We start from the raw sequence: 18,110 nt of genomic DNA, 5'->3' as shown, positions 1-18,110 counted from the left end.
TAGGCACTCTCGTCTTTCAACCCCGCCATCACTTTGAATTTAGTGGGGCACTGTTTACTTACAGCCTCTACGAGTTGCCAGTGAATGGGGCCGGTGCGTGGTGAACGGAAGGGTTCATCAAGCCATTTCTCGCCTTAGCCCCTAAATTAAATAGGAAGAGGGGTACTTGACTAATAAGGGGCAATTGCATTGCACCTGACTGTGAGGGACCTCTTGATACCTTATGTTCACTTCCTAACTCGTAGCCGGTTTCCTGTCGCGGAAGCCTTTTCCCAGTGCGCGGAGCCCCGATGAGGAAGGTGGTAGTGCGTTCTCATGGGGTCAATAATGCTAATCCCTCTTTTTGTGCCGGGAAGAAGATAAGAAAAGGCGAAGCCTTCTCTTGGTTTCCCAACCTGTTGCTTCTAAAGGCTGCCCTCTCTCGGCTGGATTTTGGTCCAGCCTACTGCGAGGACCCGTATCCCGTACATCGTATTTCTCTCTCATGGGTTCCCGTGGTTCCTATGCCGCCGCTTTTCCCGGTCCTTTTCTTTTAGTGCTTCGACCCGAAGCGATAGCTTGACGCGTTTTCCGTGGATAAGATGGCAGCGCTCCAGCTCACTAAAGAATGGGACGGCAGTGGTCCGCCGGCAAGTTCATTCTGATCCTGGACGCAATACATTGGAATCCTGAAGCACCACCACGAACGCTACCGCGCGTGCGCCTGCGGTGCGGTAAGGCACCACCCTGTTGTGCCAGCAGCCAACTCCGGCGTGTCAGCTTAGTTATCCTCATCAAGCCACAACCTTGATGTCTAGCTTCCCAACTGGTAGACAGTTCCCTTTCCCCCGGATCAATGAAGAAGGGAGAAGTCAGTTGATTCCTCCGAAGAACTGGAAGCGAAGCGCTATGCCGGGGCGAGGGGACGGGAAAAGAAACTGCTCCGAAGAAAGATATTGGGGTTCCCAATGCTTCTCCATGCCCAACGAGATGCGCCAACCTCGGGATGCTTTACTCCTAACCCCACGGCGGTTCCGAGACGGAGCTTAAAGGTTTGTAATCATGACAGATCATGACTGGAGTGAGCAATATATGTCGTCAGTACTTGTGGGGAGTTGAGAATGGGAAGAAGACGATGGCGTGGATGAGTTGGGACAAGATGACATTGCCTAAATCTATGGGGGGCATGGGCTTTAGGGACATGAGAGCTTTCAACCAGGCCTTGCTAGCTAAGCAAGCGTGGAGACTGCTTGATACTCCTAAAAGTTTGTGTGCAAGGTTATTGAAAGCAAAATATTTCCCCTCAGGTCATCTTTTGGATACCGTGTTTCCGAACAGTGGATATGCAGTGTGGAAAGGTGTATTGTATGGACTTGAGCTGCTGAAAAAGGAATTATATGGCGTGTAGGTGATGGGGCGCAAATCAGAACTTGGCGTGACCCCTGGATTCCGCGGCCATCTTCCTTTCGTCCGGTTACTCCAAAGGGCACTTGTCGTTTTAACCGTGTCTCTGATTTTCTTGACGCAAATGGTGCATGGAGAGCTGACCGACTTCGTGAATTCTTCTGGGAAATGGATGTTGAGTATATCTTAAAGATCCGTACTTCTCCTACGCAGCGCACTGATTTCTTGTCATGTTTCCTGAGAAAAGTGGAGTGTTTTCGGTCAAAAGTGCTTACAAGCTAGCTACATGTGATCATGATACAACTTTTGCAGGAGGCTCCTCAAGTGCTGCTTCAAATGGCACTATATCACTAAGGAATTGTGTGTGGAAATCTTCAGTCCCCCAAAAGATGAAGATAACAGCGTGGAAGATTGTTACTGGGGTGTTACCAACGAATCAGTACAAAGTGTACAGACATATCTCCAAACGATCAACTTGTCCTCTATGTGGGGTGGAGGAAGAAGGAACATACCACGCATTGGTAGCATGTACACATGCAAGAATCTTATGGGTAAATATGCGGGCTAGATGGCCCCTTCCTTCTGATGATTTTCTGATTGATAATGGTAAAGAATGGCTTATGCACCTACTTAGCACTTGCTCGGATGATGTGCGAGATATGATTATAATGTTGACATGGCGCATATGGCAGTTGCGAAATGACCAGACACATGGTAAGGAAGTTCCGTCAATTCCCAATACGGTGTATTTCCTCGACAGTTATTATAAATCCATCAAGCTGGCAGGGAGCTACTCTACAGAGGAGATTCTGAAAGGTAAAATGTCATCTTCGGCGGATCAGATATCTGTACAAAGGATGGAGACCCCTGCTCTGCTTTGGCCGGCCCCTAAATCGGGCACTGTCGCTCTTACTGTGGACGATTCATTCCAGGAGGCCGACGGCTCGGCTGCCGCTGGAATGGTTCTTCGAGACAGCGATGGCAGAGTCATTTTTGCTACTTATCGTGTCTTATTCTACTGCAACGACTCCTTGGAAGCTGAACTTCATGCGATCATGCAAGACATGGCCTTGGCCATCCATCATACGACCCTTCCCGTTGTCGTTCAGTCGTCGGACTTTTCAGAAGCACTAGCCAGCCTATCAAACAATGCTTTGGTTCGCTCAGCTTATGGTCATTTAGTTCTAGAGATTAAGGATTTGATGAGTAGTAGGGAGTTTTTACCTCAAAAAATTCACCGTAGCCAAAATAGAGTTGCCGATTGGTTGGCCAACTATAGCCGCTCCGAGAGAACTACTGCTGTGTGGTTAAACTCGGTTCCACCTTGTATTGAGGATTTGTGGCCTCTCGACTGTAACACTATAAATTTGCAATAAAAACTCCCTTTATCCTGCAAAAAAAAAAGAAATGTTATTGATAGGAAGCAAAAATAAGTTCCACAGGATTAAAGTTCGCCACAATCAATAACAAAATTTTCTTCGTATGGAAGCAAAACTGGTAATTTTGGAAACACTTTATTACTTAATAATAAGGAAGCACACTACATGGCGTGGAATCTCATTTTCCTGGAGTTGTTATTAGTTTCCTTAAATCCGAAATTTATTTCCTAAAAAGCCGGGACTGAATCAGTTAACAGTTAATAGCGTATTAATTTGTACGAGGAAACACTTAATTAAGGAACGGAATAGCTAATCTCGCGCCAGATCGGACACCATCTTGCTTCTTATCCAACGATATAGGACTAGTCTAATGGATGCATATTATCTGTAATCTGATGGCTAGTAGTTCCTTTTTATACATGTGAAATTTGATGTGCCTTATGCTTATACAACCAGTAAAAATCTCTAAAATATTTGTGGAAGAAGAAGAGTAAAAATCTTTAAAAGTGCCCGTGGCACGGACGGTCTACTAGTAGTTTCAAGATTCGTGCCGCAGTGCTCACTCGCATCCCTCCCCCCGCGTCCCTCTTCCGGACCCGGCACCAACCCCCCGTTCCAAATCCCACCACCCCACCGCCGTCGCCTCCTCCTCGGCGGCGAGCCGCCGCCGCCACCACCACCACCTCCTCCCCATCTCCACCAGCCCTCGCATAAACCCCGAGCCGTCGCCTCCTCCACCCCCTGCCCGCACGCCCACCCGCGCATCGGGCTGCAGCTAGGGTTTCATGCGCTCCGCGGCCGCCACAGCCGCCGATGTCGCACCCCGGCAAGTTTGTATCCGTTAACCTCAACCGATCGTACGGCCAGTCCGCCCAATCCCAAAGTGGCGGCCGCCCCTCCCGCCCCGCTGCCCCCTCTGCCGGCGGCGGCGGCGGCGGCATGGTGGTGCTTTCCCGCGGTCGCGGCTCCTCCTCTATGGCCAAGCCGCAGCAGCCCAAGCTCTCCGTACCGCCGCCTCTGAACCTCCCCTCGCTCCGCAAGGAACACGAGCGCTTTGAGGGCGCGACCGCCACTGCAGGCGGTGGGGTCGCCTCAGCCCCGCCCCGATCCGGCGGGGCCGTGGCTGGGTGGACGAAGCCTGCTCCGGCATCCGAGAAGCCACTGGGCTCGATACCGGCTCCTAGTGGCGTTTCCAGGCCCCCGTCGTATGGATTCCAGGAGAAAGCTGTCGTCTTGCGGGGCGAGGACTTCCCTTCTCTTAAAGCAGCGGTGGCGCCACCACCTCCGCCACCCGTGCAGCATCGCCAGAAAGACCTTTATGGGGCTCAAGCCGCCATGCCGGAGACACAGCCGATGTCCCTGGGCATGCGACCACATGTGATGCCCTCGCGTGGTGCTGAGCCCTTGGCTTCTGGTGGCGTCACAGGTACTGGTCTCCATGGTTCAGTGGAGAAAGTGCAAACTCATGATTTGGGGCCGCTGCCACTGGTGCGGCTTAGGTATGATGCTGATTGGGCTGATGATGAGCGTGATACAGTGCTGAGTCTCCCAGATCGCGACAGTAAAGAGAGGGGATTTGGTAGGATTGAGACCATGGTTCCAGGGTGCGGCCTTTATGGCGCGACAATGGAGCACTTAAAAAATGAGTCCTGGGGGAGAGATTCCATTGCTCCCAATAAAGAGGGCGGGCAAGATGGTTTGTGGCGATCTCCTATGCCAAGCCACAATGTGGAGAAGACAGATGGTCGTCCTTACAGTGCAGGCAAAGGAAGCGGACAATTACTTTACCATGAAGGCATTACTAATGGTGCCTCCAAGGATTTGTGCAATACTAGTAAGGATCCTGCTGTGCGAGCCTATGGACAGATGGGGACTGAACTGCATGGAAGTGCACATGTTGGGGAAACTGCAGGTGAATGTTACAATGATAATTCTAATAACTGGTACAGAGGGAAGTCTTTCCAGAATAATCCTGTTTCCAAGGTGATGCCATATCTTGGTAATAAGGGACCTTTAGTTAATGAGCTGGGAACAAAATTTGGCAGGGATAAGTGGCTCGCTGGAGTCCCTGTAAGGCCTTTAGTTGAGCATACCGGTTTTGATAGCATTTCTGCCGTTAGTTTCAGTTCAATAAAGAAGAAAAAAGAAACAACCAAACCATCAGATTTCCATGATCCAGTAAGGGAGTCATTTGAGGCTGAGCTTGATAGGATCTTGAGGGTACAAGAGCAAGAGAGACAGCGGGTAGTGGAAGAACAGGCCAGAGCCAGAGAAATCGCTCGGAAACAAGATGATGAGAGGGAGAAGCTGATAAGAGAGGAGGAGGAAAGGCGGCGGTTGGTGGAAGAAGAGGCAAGACAGGCTGTTTGGCAAGCCGAGCAAGAGACGCTGGAAGCTGCCAGAAGAGTTGAGGAGCAGAGAATTGCTAGGGAGGAAGAGAAGACGAGGTTTGCTGTGGAGGAGGAGCGGCGTAGAGAAGCCGCACGTCAAAAGCTCCTGGAATTAGAGGCAAGGATTGCTAGACGGCGAGCCGAATCAAACATGAGCGATGGAAATCTTACTTCAGCTGCCAATGATGAACAAACACTTGGAGCCTTGAAAGATAGAGATGTGTCACGGTACAATAATGCTGGTGAAAGACATGATATTAGCAGACTGGGTGAGCGCATCAATACCTCCATGTCATCGGTGGCTTCCAGTCTCAACCGGTACAGTGATACAGTTCCAAGGGCGCTCAACACTATGGGAGATGGGCACTCAGGCTTGGTTGATAGAGAACACGCGTACCACAGTGCAAGGGCTGCATTTGAAGACCAAGAAAATCTACATTACAGTCCACGGCGCGACACTTTGGGTACTAAGAGGGGAAGCTTCCCTAAAAAGGATTCTTATGATGGATTTCGGCCATCGTTAGTCGGGCCATCTTCGAGAGACCAAATCAATGATTCACCATGGGCACTGGAAGATTACAGTCAAGGAAGAGTTCCAAGGTGGGATGCACCGAGGGAGAATAACTGTTTTGACAAGCAGTCTGAATTTGACACTCATTTTTTTAACAGTGATAGGTTTGGAGATGCTACATGGCTGCCTAGTGGTTCCTACGGAAGCCCCAATGCTCAACAAGGAGAGAGAATGTTCCAGAACTCCGAGGCTAATGATTTCTCCTCTTTTACAAAATCCTGCTACCCTATGCGGCAACCACGTGTACCCCCCCCACCTGTTGTGACCTCAATGCATGGAAGTGCAATTAGTGCTTCTATTCAACGTGCCAATTCATCTTTCATTCATGATGTAATGAGAGAGAGTTCCAGTAGAGATGATGAACAAACTATGCACTGCCAATATGGTAGTGCAAACCAAGAGGTATCCCGCCAGCATGGGACACCTGCTGAAGACATTGTTGTCAATGAGCAGCAAAATGGGGATAGGGCGAGCCCTGTCTTGGGCTCACAATCTTCTCTTTCTGTTTCAAGCCCTCCTAGGTCACCTCCACATGTTTCCCATGACGAGATGGATGTGTCTGGTGATTCGCCTGCACTGCCAACTTCTGCTGATGGTGATCGTACTGTGGTATCTGATAATGACCAAGCAGCTTCAACTTTAGATGCAGCAAACATTAGCAGAATCGCTACCTCAAGCATGGCTTCTCACATGGAGGATGATGAATGGCCAAGTGAACACAATGAATCCAAGCAAAAACAGGATGTGTATGATGAGGAAGGCAATAGCCACCAAGAAGATGAAATCAATGATGGCGATGGTGATACTCTTGACTTGGCTAATGAGTTCACAGACGTGCATCTTGACTTGGATGATGAGTTTGCAGATGAACATAATACAACTGCAGAAACGGAACCAGTTATACTTGGATTTGATCAGGGTGTACAGGTTGAAATTCCCCTGAACAGTGAGCTTGAATTAACTTCTGTGAAGAGCACAGAACTGGAAGTTGGTGTTCACTCGGGCGTCTTGGAGCAAGAGTTGAGATGTGGTTCAGTTGATCCTTGTGACCTTGTTACGCTTCAAGACTTAGCTCTTGATCAAACAAATGCCTTGACCGATGCATCCAATGTTGATCCATCCGGTAGCACAGCTGTGTCAAGTTCCAAGTTACCTCAGGCATCTTTTGCCCCCCCTATTGATTCATCAACATCAGCAGTAATTGACCAGAATGAAGTTCCTGTTAGTCTGCAGGTCGGTTTGTTTTCCAGGTCATCTTTAATACCAACTCCGGTTCGAGCCATTCAGATTGGCTCCATACAGATGCCAATCCATCTCCACAATCAGATTAACCCATCCCTGGCTCAACTGCTCCCTTCATCGGCTCCTTTATTCAAGTTTGGTCAGTTGAGGCATGTCCGCCCTATTGCCCAGAATGTTCGACCACATTCTCAGGCAGTGCCCTCCATTCAGGCCCCCGCACCAACTCCACATATATCGAAACAGAATGCTTCGAGTGGTATACCTAATGAGATGGATCCAAATGCAAACCAGAATACCCCTAGAGAATCAAATTTGCATCAGCGCAATGAATCTGAAATCAACCGGATGGCTGATTTAAATGAATTTCACAGCCAATTAGACAGAACTTCAATTGAACAAAATGCATCTTTCGGACTTTCAAAAGGTGATTCTCAGAGGAATAATGATCTCTCCTCAAAGCGGAATCACAAATCTTCTTTCAATAACACAGAATCTTCTCAAGTTGGTTCATATGGGAAAGCCTTGAGTGGCCTAAAGGCAGGCGCTGTATCTGGTGGAAGTGGGAGAAGATACGGTTATGCTGTTAAAGAATCTAATATGGGATCAACAGGCTCAGCTGTTGAACCTTTTCATAAAGATTCCAGAGGATTCCAGAGAAGGTCTCGTAGGAACATAAGAAGAACTGAATTTAGAGTGCGGACAAATGTTGAGAAGAATGAAACCCTAGCTTCTGAGTGCCACAATGAGCAGAATGAGAATCCGGTTCCCAATGGATTGGCAAGGGAGATCCTGGTGAGAAATGTGAACAGAAAGGAAGGTACAAATGATGCAAGTGATATTAATGGAGCAGATTCTTCATCTATATCTGCTCATCATTATAGTAAAACAGAGAGAATTGCACAGAAGGCTCCATCTTATGACAGGTCTCATTGTGGGTACAAGAAATCTAGAGCAGGTGGTATCCCCGAGGGAGACGCTAATACCTCGTTACATGCTGGAGTTGTACTCATTGTTAGGCAGCAAGGCGTTGAAATGCCTGTTGATGCAGATGGTTTCATTGAAGTCAGGTCCAAGAAGCAGATCATGAGTGTCAGGAGAGAGCAGAGGGAGAAAGAAAATAGATCCAAAATAAGGATGGCAAAGGTGCCAAGTTATCATCCTTTACATTGGTGCCTTGTATGTATTTATCTTCCTGAAATTAATGCTTTCGTGTTTGTTGAACCAGGCTCCCCGCAAGCAGCATCAAATGTCTCTACACAGTTCTAGCAGTTCAAGTATTTATAAGGGGACAGTTTCTTTGGGTGGGGAACCTGCGAAGAAAGTTTCTTCGGGTTCTGTCCTTGCAGTTGAAGGAAGGGTCCTTGATCATGCCGAACCATCATCTTCATTCATGGGTGATACAGCTTCAATGGCACCCATAGGGCGGCCACCTTCAGCTAACACAGGACCTCGTGCAAACTACCATGCAAAGAAGTATGTAGCATTGTATCTTAGTTATGTTTATGCTATTTAACTAGGATTCTTATTTAGAACCTTGTTCAAAAACTCTCTTGCAGGCCTATCCGAAGCCAGGCAACCTCCGACTTGATAACTTCTAGTGCCGCAACAAAGCTTGTGGCATGCTTATCAGAAAGCAATAATAAAACATCGTCCATTGGCACTCCATTTAACATGGGCAACTGGGATAGTTCACAAACGAACCAGCAGGTAGATTGCTTTGGCAAGGTTTTTTTTGTCCCTATGTGCAGATCATTATTCAAAACAGTACGAAGTGCCTTGGGTGCCTTGGGGGACCTTCATTTTGTGTTTCTGCTGACTTCATCTTCTCTGTGCCAAGTTAATGTGGACAGTCCTGTGCTGCTTATATATTCTGCAGGCAACAGCACTTTATATCCAAAGCAGATAGTTTCAGTTTCCCTTCATAAATGATGGGAAGTGAGCTAGCACTATACAATAAAATAACCTACATTGCGAAATTTCTGCATGTCAGTGAAGTCATGTTATTTTGGATCGGGCACTCATCCTAACTTTGTGCTGGGTGGCCCATGCTATACATGTACTTAATATTTGGACATTGATGTTATCTCCAAGATAGAAATCTAACTTCTACTTTTCGTTATTATACACTATTAAAATAGAAACTACGGTCATGTCCACGTGTTGCAGCTTGAATAGTAAGTTGATACTTTTGATATATTTTAAAATCAAGTAACCCTGTATGTATATGTACAATCATGCCTTTAATTGTTCAAAGATATTTTGTTTCCGAAATGGTTTGAATGTCTTTTCTCAAGGTGAACCTCTCTTCTAACACTCTGAAAGCAAAAGTAACTTATAATGAACAGTGTGTGTATGACAATTACTGAAACATATATAATGTATAATTTTTAGTATAGTTATGGGATGACTTTTTTTAATACTACTAAATGATCAGAACTTTCAGTGCCTTAATAGCTAGCAGATTATTGAATCATAGAAATGGTGAATGCATCTTTGTAGAAATAGTAGCGTGTGAATTTATGTCGGTAGCACAAACAGAATGGTTATAATCTACTATTTCTGCTCACATCAAATCATGATCACTCACATCATAATCACAATATTCACTGTTTCGCTAAGAAACCAGAAAATTATGTTTTTGGATGCACCCAAAGAATGGAAAATATGATCAATGCTTTAGATAGCACATGTACTACTAAGCAATTATCCACTCTGATGTGGCGAACTCATACATATAAATGAATGTCCATGCTTGTTATTTCCTGGAGCACGCGGCGGTGGTTTGTATGTTCTGATCAACGCAGTCTTTCAGTGCACGAACCAACCAATTGTTTTGCAATGTCTTTTAAGTTCACTGTTTGCACCGCACTCACAAAGCACAAGTGCAGTAAATAGGAAATCTTAAACAAGTTTAGAAAAAAGGAAAGCTTAACTAGTTTATGAATGGAATTTAGCAGTGACTTGGCTTAATGAGATTACTGTGTCAGTAGTCAATTTTAGAATAAGAGATATAATGAATTAATGGTACGGAAATATATTGCATTAATATGATTTCATTGCGACAAACCTGAATAATTGTATATATTTTAGTGTTCAAGTGATTGGAAGTTTGGCCATGCATTCTAGTGCGGCATCTATTTAATAATGGAGGGAGTATTGATTTTCTTAACAAATATTGTGGTTCTACATGTACTTCTGAGTTTTCAGGCAACAATTGGCACATTTATCTTTTAAAGACGAGTTGTTTCTAACTCTGGATGTCTTACAATTCTGTGCTTGTATAGCTTCTGACAACTTGTGCCCATGCTAGGTTATGCCATTAACTCAAATTCAACTTGAGGAAGCAATGAAACCAGCAAAGTTTGAACAAGGAGGTTCTGGCTTTCCTTTGGAGTCCAATAATGCTCTATCTCCTACAGTAACCATGGACATGGCATACACATCATCTGCTAGCCCTATCAATTCTCTTTTGGCTGGGGAGAAGATTCAGTTTGGTAAGCACATCATGGTCTGTATTATTAGTATCGTACAATGCTTCCAGCAGCTTCATTGATGATGAAATAATTACAATGCTCAGGGGCAGTTACCTCGCCAACCGTACTGGCTCCCATCACCCGAACAATTTCAAATGGGCTTGGTGCTCCAGGTTCATCTTGGGCTGAAATGAAGATTGACCGAAATTTGCCTGGTGATAACAGTAGTGCTGCTGTTTTGTTCGATAAGGAGAAGGCTACTACTAAAGATCAATGTCCAAACTCAGAGGAGGTTGAAGCTCAAGCTGAGGCTGAAGCAGCTGCTTCTGCTGTGGCTGTTGCAGCTATTTGTACTGATGAGGCAGTTGGAACTGCAGCTTCTGCTTCAGACAAAAATAGCTTTAGCAGTAAGGATCTCACTCGGTTAACAGCCGGAGGTATGATCTTCTGGTTGTTGATTATTTTATTTAAAAATTACCTTTTAGATGCACCTGTATTTATAGAGCTTAATAAAACTTAAGCAGGGGCAATAACAGGTCAACCTGGTCAATCATCTGGAGAGGAGCCACTGACGGTTGCTCTTCCAGCAGACCTGTCAGTTGACACTCCGTCAATGTCCCTGTGGCCTTCTTTACCAAGCCCACAGGTGCCAGGGCCAACGCTTTCTCAGTTCCCCATTGCACAGCCGTCTCACGTCTCTTGTTTCGAGATGAACACAATGTTAGGAGCACATCCTTTTGCATTTGGGCGAAGTGATGAATCTGCCGGCACTTTGGGTCAACAGCCTCAAAGAAGCAACGCTTTGCCTTCAGCACAGTTGGGTGCTTGGCCATCTATGGTGGATTCATTTTATCGTCCCCCTACTGGATTCGCTGGTCCTTTCATTAGCCCTGGAGGAATCCCAGGCGTGCAAGGTCCTCCACATATGGTGGTCTACAACCACTTTGCCCCACTTGGGCAATTTGGTCAAATGGGGCTTGGTTTTATGGGAGCCACTTACATTCCTGGTGACAAGCAGCCTGATTGGAAGCAAAACCAAGGACCTTCTGTTGGCGTCAGCCAGAGTGATCCAAACAACCAAAATGTGCTACCTGGTCAAGTAACCTCACCCAGTTTTCCTACTCAAGTGCCACATCTACGTGCAACTTCTATCATGCCAATCCCATCCCCGCTGACAATGTTTGACATGGCTTCATTCCAGGTATGCAATAGTTGGTTCAGATAACATGTTTAGAGAATCAAATTGGTTCATGCTTATGTGTTTGGATATCCATTTCATTATCAGAAGGGTGATTAGTTTGTGTTATAGGATCAGAAAGAGCAATCTCTCTCTCTCTCTCTCTGATGTGCATAACCTCATATGCATGAAACAGTTGGAGGCACTTTGTGGCAGCATTTACTATACTCCCTCCCTTCCAAAATATAAGGTGTATTAGTTTTTTCAGAAGTCAAACATTTGCATATTTCACCAAATTTTTAGAAAAAAGTATCAATATCTGCAAAACCATGTTTGTGTCATTAGATCCATCAAGAGAAGTATTTCATATTTTACTTATTTTGTACTGTAGATGTTGATATTTTCTTCTATAATCTTAGTCAAACATACATATGTTTGACTGGCACGAAAACTGATGCACCTTATATTCTTGAATCTAGGTAGTAGCTCGGATTTGTTAGCCTTTTCCAGTATGTGCCCGGGGTGTAGGGTTGACACATTATTATTGACGATGTGCACTGTTTTTTCTCTCTTCGAAATGGAGGCATAAGATTTGCCTCATCTATAGAGGATAGAGTTTGTTACAAGTGACCCCCCACAAAACAAATGACCCTAGTTTCTTCGCCCCGGCGGTGATCCGAAGGTTGGCCTCGCTCATGACGTGGACATCGTAGCTGTTCTGCTTCGGAAGCATTGCATCTGTTTGTGCTTTTCTCTAGGGCAGCTTTAATTTATGTTCATACAATTGCTTGCCATTGCCAGTTTCAAATAAAATCATTGTATTTTTTAGGAGAGCCCCCAAGGTATATTTTCTATGATCATTGTATATTGAACTAAATAACCTGGTTACAAACAATTTTCTGTTATGTTTTGTGCCACAAGATTTTCTCTGTTTGCATTTTAACTAACTTCATGACTATTATTCCAGTCATCTGCGAAAATACAGGTGCAACCTTGTTGGCCACGTGTGCCTATGCACTCTGTCCCGTTGTCAGTGCAACTGCAACAGCATCCAATAGATGGTATAGCAGCATCACAGTATGTTGATAATGTGGTAATTGACAAGTCAAGTACAAATGGGCGGTTCCAGGAGCCCTCAACATCAGATAGCAACAAGAGTTTCCCAAGTATAGCTGCCTCCCAGTCGTCGGATGTTAAACAGCCAGCCTCAAGCAGTTCAGATGCTCGAACTGCTGAGCCTTCATTTGTCCAGAAAGGTGTGATCGGCAGTGAAATCCCAAATAGCAACCCCAAGTCTGGTCAAGTTGCCAAGATGCCCCCGAAGCCACACCAGTCTTCATTACCATCGGATCAACAGTTCAAACATCCAGTTAATAATAATCAGGATCGTCCGGCCAGGGTTACCCAAAGGGCTGGAACTGTGAATGAATGGCAACGTCGGTCAGGACATCCAGGGAGGAGCTCTGGTTCCGACAAGAAATATGGCACTGGTAGGATGAAGCAGATCTATGTTGCCAAATCGTCATCAACAAGTAGCCAGGCCCCATCAAGCTAAGAGCAGATATTCTTTCGGCCCAATTTTCTGTCGATGAGATTCATGTTTTATTTGGTAATTATAGCATGTGCCCGTTATTTATTGTTGCTTCATTTTCGTGCATGGAGCAGTTTGCCCCCTCTTTGAAGCAATATAGCGTCATACCTGGATAAATTTTGCAGCTCACCAAAGCTGAGTTGTGCATGTCGACGATGTTCTATCTGAACTTTTAGGGCAACTCCAGCGCGGTGCATCAAAACGCCCTAGGTCTCAACACTTTGCCATCTAACGCTGTGCATCAAATGTCCATGGATTGGTTCGGATGTTTGAATATCCACAAATGTTTGAATATCCACAAAATGGCATCAAACCTAGGTACACTAGTAAAATGCCCGTGCGTTGCCATGTGCATTTTAAAAATCTCACTGGTTCATCATGATCATGTTCTACTGGAAAAACATTTTAAAAATCTCACTGGTTCATCATGATCATGTTCTACTGGAAAAAAACATCTCATGTTTATAGATATATGATATTCCTCATTGCAATTAGTGTCACTAAATTTCTCAGTTACCTCCTTTATATGTCAGTGAGTTTCTTCGGTCTCATCAATGCAGTCTTCCACCCATCTTTATAACTGGTCACCACTTAATTAGGCATATGGGGCGGAAGTCCTATTCTGAGCTCGGGCATAGATGCCCTCGTTATCCCCCACGTCCAGTCGCTCCAAGATTCACAACTCCTGGCGTATAGGTCCAAGTAATTAATGTGACGCCGTTTGGCCTAGTCATCCCGGCTCAGATGTGCAACGTGATGAGCCATCGTTTTCAAGATTCTGTACCGAGATGCCTTTTCTTTATTTTTTTATGCATCTTCGGTTCTTCCCTCAACTCTCTACTTATGTATAGAACTTGCTTCATGCTCCCGCCCTTGGAGTTCAAATTTTAACCTTTTCAAATTCTCTTCTACACAGAAGCAGACAACTTACGACACATGTACATATGCTAGCAACTAATGCTAATCACATTAAAATTCGAAGCATACAACAAGTAACCTGACTCAAGTGTTTGCCTGTTTCCAGAAATTCGGTTCATTTCCAATTAGTCCATCAAATTCAGCTCATTAGCAAGCGCTGAAGGTATATGTTCGAAGAGATCAACAACTTCATCAAACACACAACACCATGAATCTACTATTAACAAGAAACAACACATAGAAATACAATGGTCCTTATTCTAGCACCGGCAGAAAACAATAATGTGAAAACTACAACACACAGACAAACAGATATGAATTGCTTCTTAATGTTTCGTCACTAAATTGATGCAACCCTCTAATCAGTGCACTCATCATCGCCTAGAATGCTCTTTCAGCAGTCGTTTTGGAGTCTTAGTTATGCGGCCTTCGTACAGTTGCTTCGTCAGTGACCCATGACACTACAGTTCTTGCACCGAGCAGGTATTCGAGGCTGTTTTGGAACATCTCCATGATCCAGGCAGGTTGTCCTGTTGTGTCCCTGTTGCCGACAGGAACCACCCCCCTGAAGTTGATAACAACATAAAGATTGAGCCTCATCTCTATCTTGGGCATGTGCAATTGTTTGCCAACAAAATTCAATGTCCTAGACTGAATTTCTCATGTAAGGGTGGCAACCAAAAATAGGATCAATGTGTGACATCAGAACAGTTCACTGTACTCTCAGATTCTTTACAAACATGAAACCCATGATATTGAACAAATTATGTGATCACAGCTATGACCAAACTCATCGTTATGCTACATGTGCCAAAAACCATCAAACTTATAAGAACTTTTTCATACAAAAAATACAAAGCCCTCACCTAAAGTTCATACGTATCCTTAAGTTCAACCTTATTTAGATGCTAGATAATAAGCAATACAAAAAATACAAAGCCCTCACCTAAATTTACATGTTAACTCCCTGAGTGCTCAAATAGGTTTTCCCCTCTCTTCTCAGTCCATATATTTTGTACTTCTCCAAACTTTGGTGGGAAGGCCAACGGGGTCAAACTCATAAGAAGTTTAAATGAAAAGCATTGTGGGGTGTTGTTCTTTATCAAAGATATTTTCTGATGATGCAGCATGAGGTCAAATAATTCAGCCTCAGTGAGGGCATTGGACAATTCAGGACACATAAGGGACATCAAGTTATTTTAAGGGGCATCAAGTCATAGGCAAGTACTTCCTCTGTAAACTAATTAAGACATTTGAGATCACTAAAGTAGTAATCTGAAACGTCTTATGTTAGTTTACAGAGCTAGTACTATTTTTCATGCATAGTTCGTTTGTTTGTAAATGGCTAAAGTATTATAACAACAAAATAGGGGTTACAGATCATAAAAAGAATTAAAAGCTTCTGTAAGCTGAGAGAATACGTACAGAAACAACACTTGAAAAGTATTCTTCAGGAGTTAAGAAGTATGCTTTATCCCATTTCAGACGATAGAAATTCTCTCTGGACATAGCCACATGTTCCATTAGACGACTGACGAGTAACTTCAGCGTGACCATCTTGCATTAATCCAAGGTTTTCCTGTTTAAAGCCTCGAGGTATTAAACTTCTGTGCAAAATAGAAAAGTGGCATCATCAAAAACAAGTAACTGAGATAGTTACCAAGTACTAGGAGAAAAGAATGCTCTGTAGAAACAACTGCCATCTCCAAGAATTCTTCTTAAGCGCGGATAATGCTGACTGAGAATGTGGTTCCAGTTTTTCTGCTGAGATTTTTTTTTGTTGAGCAGCACTAAGTCATGCCAAAGAATACCATGTGTTTTTTTATTTGACCGCTCATGAACAATGTAGCTTAGATTTTTCTCATTATCTGATACTTCATCCTAAATAATTTCAAACCCATTGTTGCAAAGGATACTTTCTAGCACAAATAAGGCCTATGTTATTATATCAAACAAACAAGCGCTAGTAACAACCACAGAAACTGATTTGGACTCCAAAGAATACAATCAACAAGTACAAAAGGAATCCACACTGTGATGACTGACGAGACATCCTCTTTATGTTTATGGAATTGAACTAAGAACTAGCAGAGCAGGAAAACAAAAAAAAATGTGCAGCAAAAATCAGACACCAAATCCCCAAATTCATGACATTAGTTACCTGCTATTTCTTGTGGCTAACGATTTATAGCACTCACGGATATTCCTGCTGGACAATCTCGACCTTGGGATGTTCAACAAGCAATATTCTGTGTTGCCGAGGGTAAATGTGTTTGACCAAGACTCAATCCAGAGAATGATAACCATGGCTACAGATGTTGGCAAGACGACCCCATCTTATGCCGGCGCACCGGTAAGTGCTAGCCATCCCTCACGGATGTGCTGCTTCTTTTTAAATGTTATTTCTGATTCTCCTAGAACTACCCACATCGTGTAGTTACGCCACATCTCCACCATGTGTTACGCCCATTCCAAGCACTCCGCAGTGGAGCAGTTAGCGTCAAGGAACACGGCAAAACCTCCGTTCTAGCCAGCTTCGTCATGTGGTGGTAGCACAGCCAGGACATCTCAGAGGGATGTTCCCAGCCCTACATCTGCACACCATTTGATTGATGAACTGATTCCGATGACCATAAGTCTTCTAGGGCCGATGAATTTCACCAATTATTTATGGAGGCAGTATCCCCACCTGGCAAATTATCTTGTGCCTCAACTTTTTGTACACATTTTCTAAAGCATTAATTTTGGTTGTGGACTCACTCGTACGCTCTGTATCACTGCAAACTCCCATTTCATGTTCCAGTCGAGCGATGAGATGATAGTCCTACTCAAGGAAATAAATGCTCGTTGCTTCTCGCACCTTGCAACTGCACGCGAGCACATCCAGCTTGAGATGTTTTAGTTTGCTGACAAGATATTTGATGCTCGTAACCGCATTTGCACATGTTTCGCAGCACGCGGCTTTGCCCATGGTTTGGGCACGGTGTTCTGCTTGGTGCAGCAGCACTATCCTCGGCCTGCAAGCGGAGCCAACTCACTAGTTGTTCTACTCCACTCATCGTAACTTTCATCTACATACCTAGTTTTACTGACTGCGAGTATAAATCCAACACTAAGTTACTGCAAACACCTACTAATGGCGGGAATTTTCCACTCCTCAAAAGTTCTTTCTTTTGCAGCCCTAAATTAATGACTGCAAGCTCAAATCCACCACAAACCTCTTATTCCATCCAGGCGCCCGGGGATTCATCTTCCCAGTTGACAACTTCGACGTTGGGGGTGAGCTCTCTCCTGTCCGCGGCCGTCGCTACCCTGGCCACCAAGATCTGAGCTTCAGCGCTGTCCACCGCCCGTTCCTGCTCCACCACCTCCTGCTCCGCCACCATATCGCCTCCCGTCGCCGCTGCCGGCAGAGGGGGCGGCACCAAGCTCTCTGCGACCTCCTCCAGGGAAAGTGGATCTGATTCAGGCCGAAACCAAATCCTGTCAATCACTAAATCCAGGGGACTAAGAATATCTACGAGATCGTTGGACAAGCAAGTATGTACGTACCCGCGCATCGGCTGCAGCAGGAACTCCATGGTGCCTCGCCGCTGGCGCTCCTTCTCTCTACGACCCAGTCCCCAACTCCCAAATGAGCTCCGCCCTAATGGCAACCAATTTTCTGTGTGAACCCACCGAACGGAAAGTGAATTTCTTTTTTTAGACAGGATCTGTTCCACGGATCAGATGGGTACGTCGATTCTGACCCACAGCCCACCTCGTCAATGTCGAACGGACGCTACCCTGCCGTTAACACAGGGCCCACAAACCACCCACGGTCGGGTACGTATTTCTGAACAGTGTCCATTTTCTGTCAGCCCACCAGCGCCCTATGGACCACATCTGCATGCATCACTCAACGTCTAGGATTCCGAGCTCATTTGAGCTCGCGCTCAATAACTCCACGTCCCATATGGGAACATCCAAGTTGGAACATCCGCAGT

General features: G+C 45.0%; 1 protein-coding gene and 1 long non-coding RNA gene across 4 annotated transcripts; one reads left to right on the top strand and one right to left on the bottom strand.

The window, feature by feature from the left end:
* Positions 1–3,336: 3,336 nt before the first annotated feature.
* Positions 3,337–13,262, top strand: LOC123097475 (uncharacterized). Of its 2 annotated transcripts, none has more exons than XM_044519233.1 (7): positions 3,337–8,108; positions 8,191–8,438; positions 8,522–8,672; positions 10,276–10,459; positions 10,549–10,875; positions 10,963–11,639; positions 12,583–13,262. In XM_044519233.1, the coding sequence occupies exons 1-7, from the start codon at positions 3,576–3,578 to the stop codon at positions 13,168–13,170; spliced, it is 6,708 nt and encodes a 2,235-aa protein (XP_044375168.1). In that variant the 5' UTR covers positions 3,337–3,575; the 3' UTR covers positions 13,171–13,262. The 2 variants fall into 2 exon arrangements, with proteins under 2 accessions (XP_044375168.1, XP_044375167.1); XM_044519232.1 differs by having other exon boundaries at positions 3,338–8,108; positions 10,543–10,875.
* Positions 13,263–14,204: 942 nt separating this feature from the next.
* On the bottom strand, positions 14,205–17,892 carry LOC123097474 (uncharacterized). 2 transcript variants are annotated; one of them, XR_006447256.1, is made up of 4 exons: positions 17,677–17,892; positions 15,785–17,584; positions 15,550–15,703; positions 14,205–14,689 (listed from the first exon to the last, which is right to left on the bottom strand). It is a non-coding gene; the product is annotated as an uncharacterized lncRNA (long non-coding RNA). The 2 variants fall into 2 exon arrangements; XR_006447255.1 differs by having other exon boundaries at positions 15,550–17,584.
* Between the last annotated feature and the right edge of the window lie 218 nt (positions 17,893–18,110).

This window comes from Triticum aestivum, chromosome 4D (genome assembly GCF_018294505.1).
Source record: "Triticum aestivum cultivar Chinese Spring chromosome 4D, IWGSC CS RefSeq v2.1, whole genome shotgun sequence".
Lineage (NCBI taxonomy): Eukaryota > Viridiplantae > Streptophyta > Magnoliopsida > Poales > Poaceae > Triticum > Triticum aestivum.
The sequence above is the reverse complement of the archived record's forward strand: the minus strand, read 5'-3'. Positions and strand labels throughout refer to the sequence as shown.

Bases quoted from the DNA above. Each gene is read 5' to 3' on its own strand.
- LOC123097475 (XM_044519232.1), top strand. From the start codon at position 3,576: ATGTCGCACCCCGGCAAGTTTGTATCCGTTAACCTCAACCGATCGTAC. The intron at 8,109-8,190 runs GTGCCAAGTTAT...TTGTTGAACCAG, and splicing joins CCAAAATAAGGATGGCAAAG to GCTCCCCGCAAGCAGCATCA. The intron at 8,673-10,275 runs GTAGATTGCTTT...TGCCCATGCTAG, and splicing joins GTTCACAAACGAACCAGCAG to GTTATGCCATTAACTCAAAT.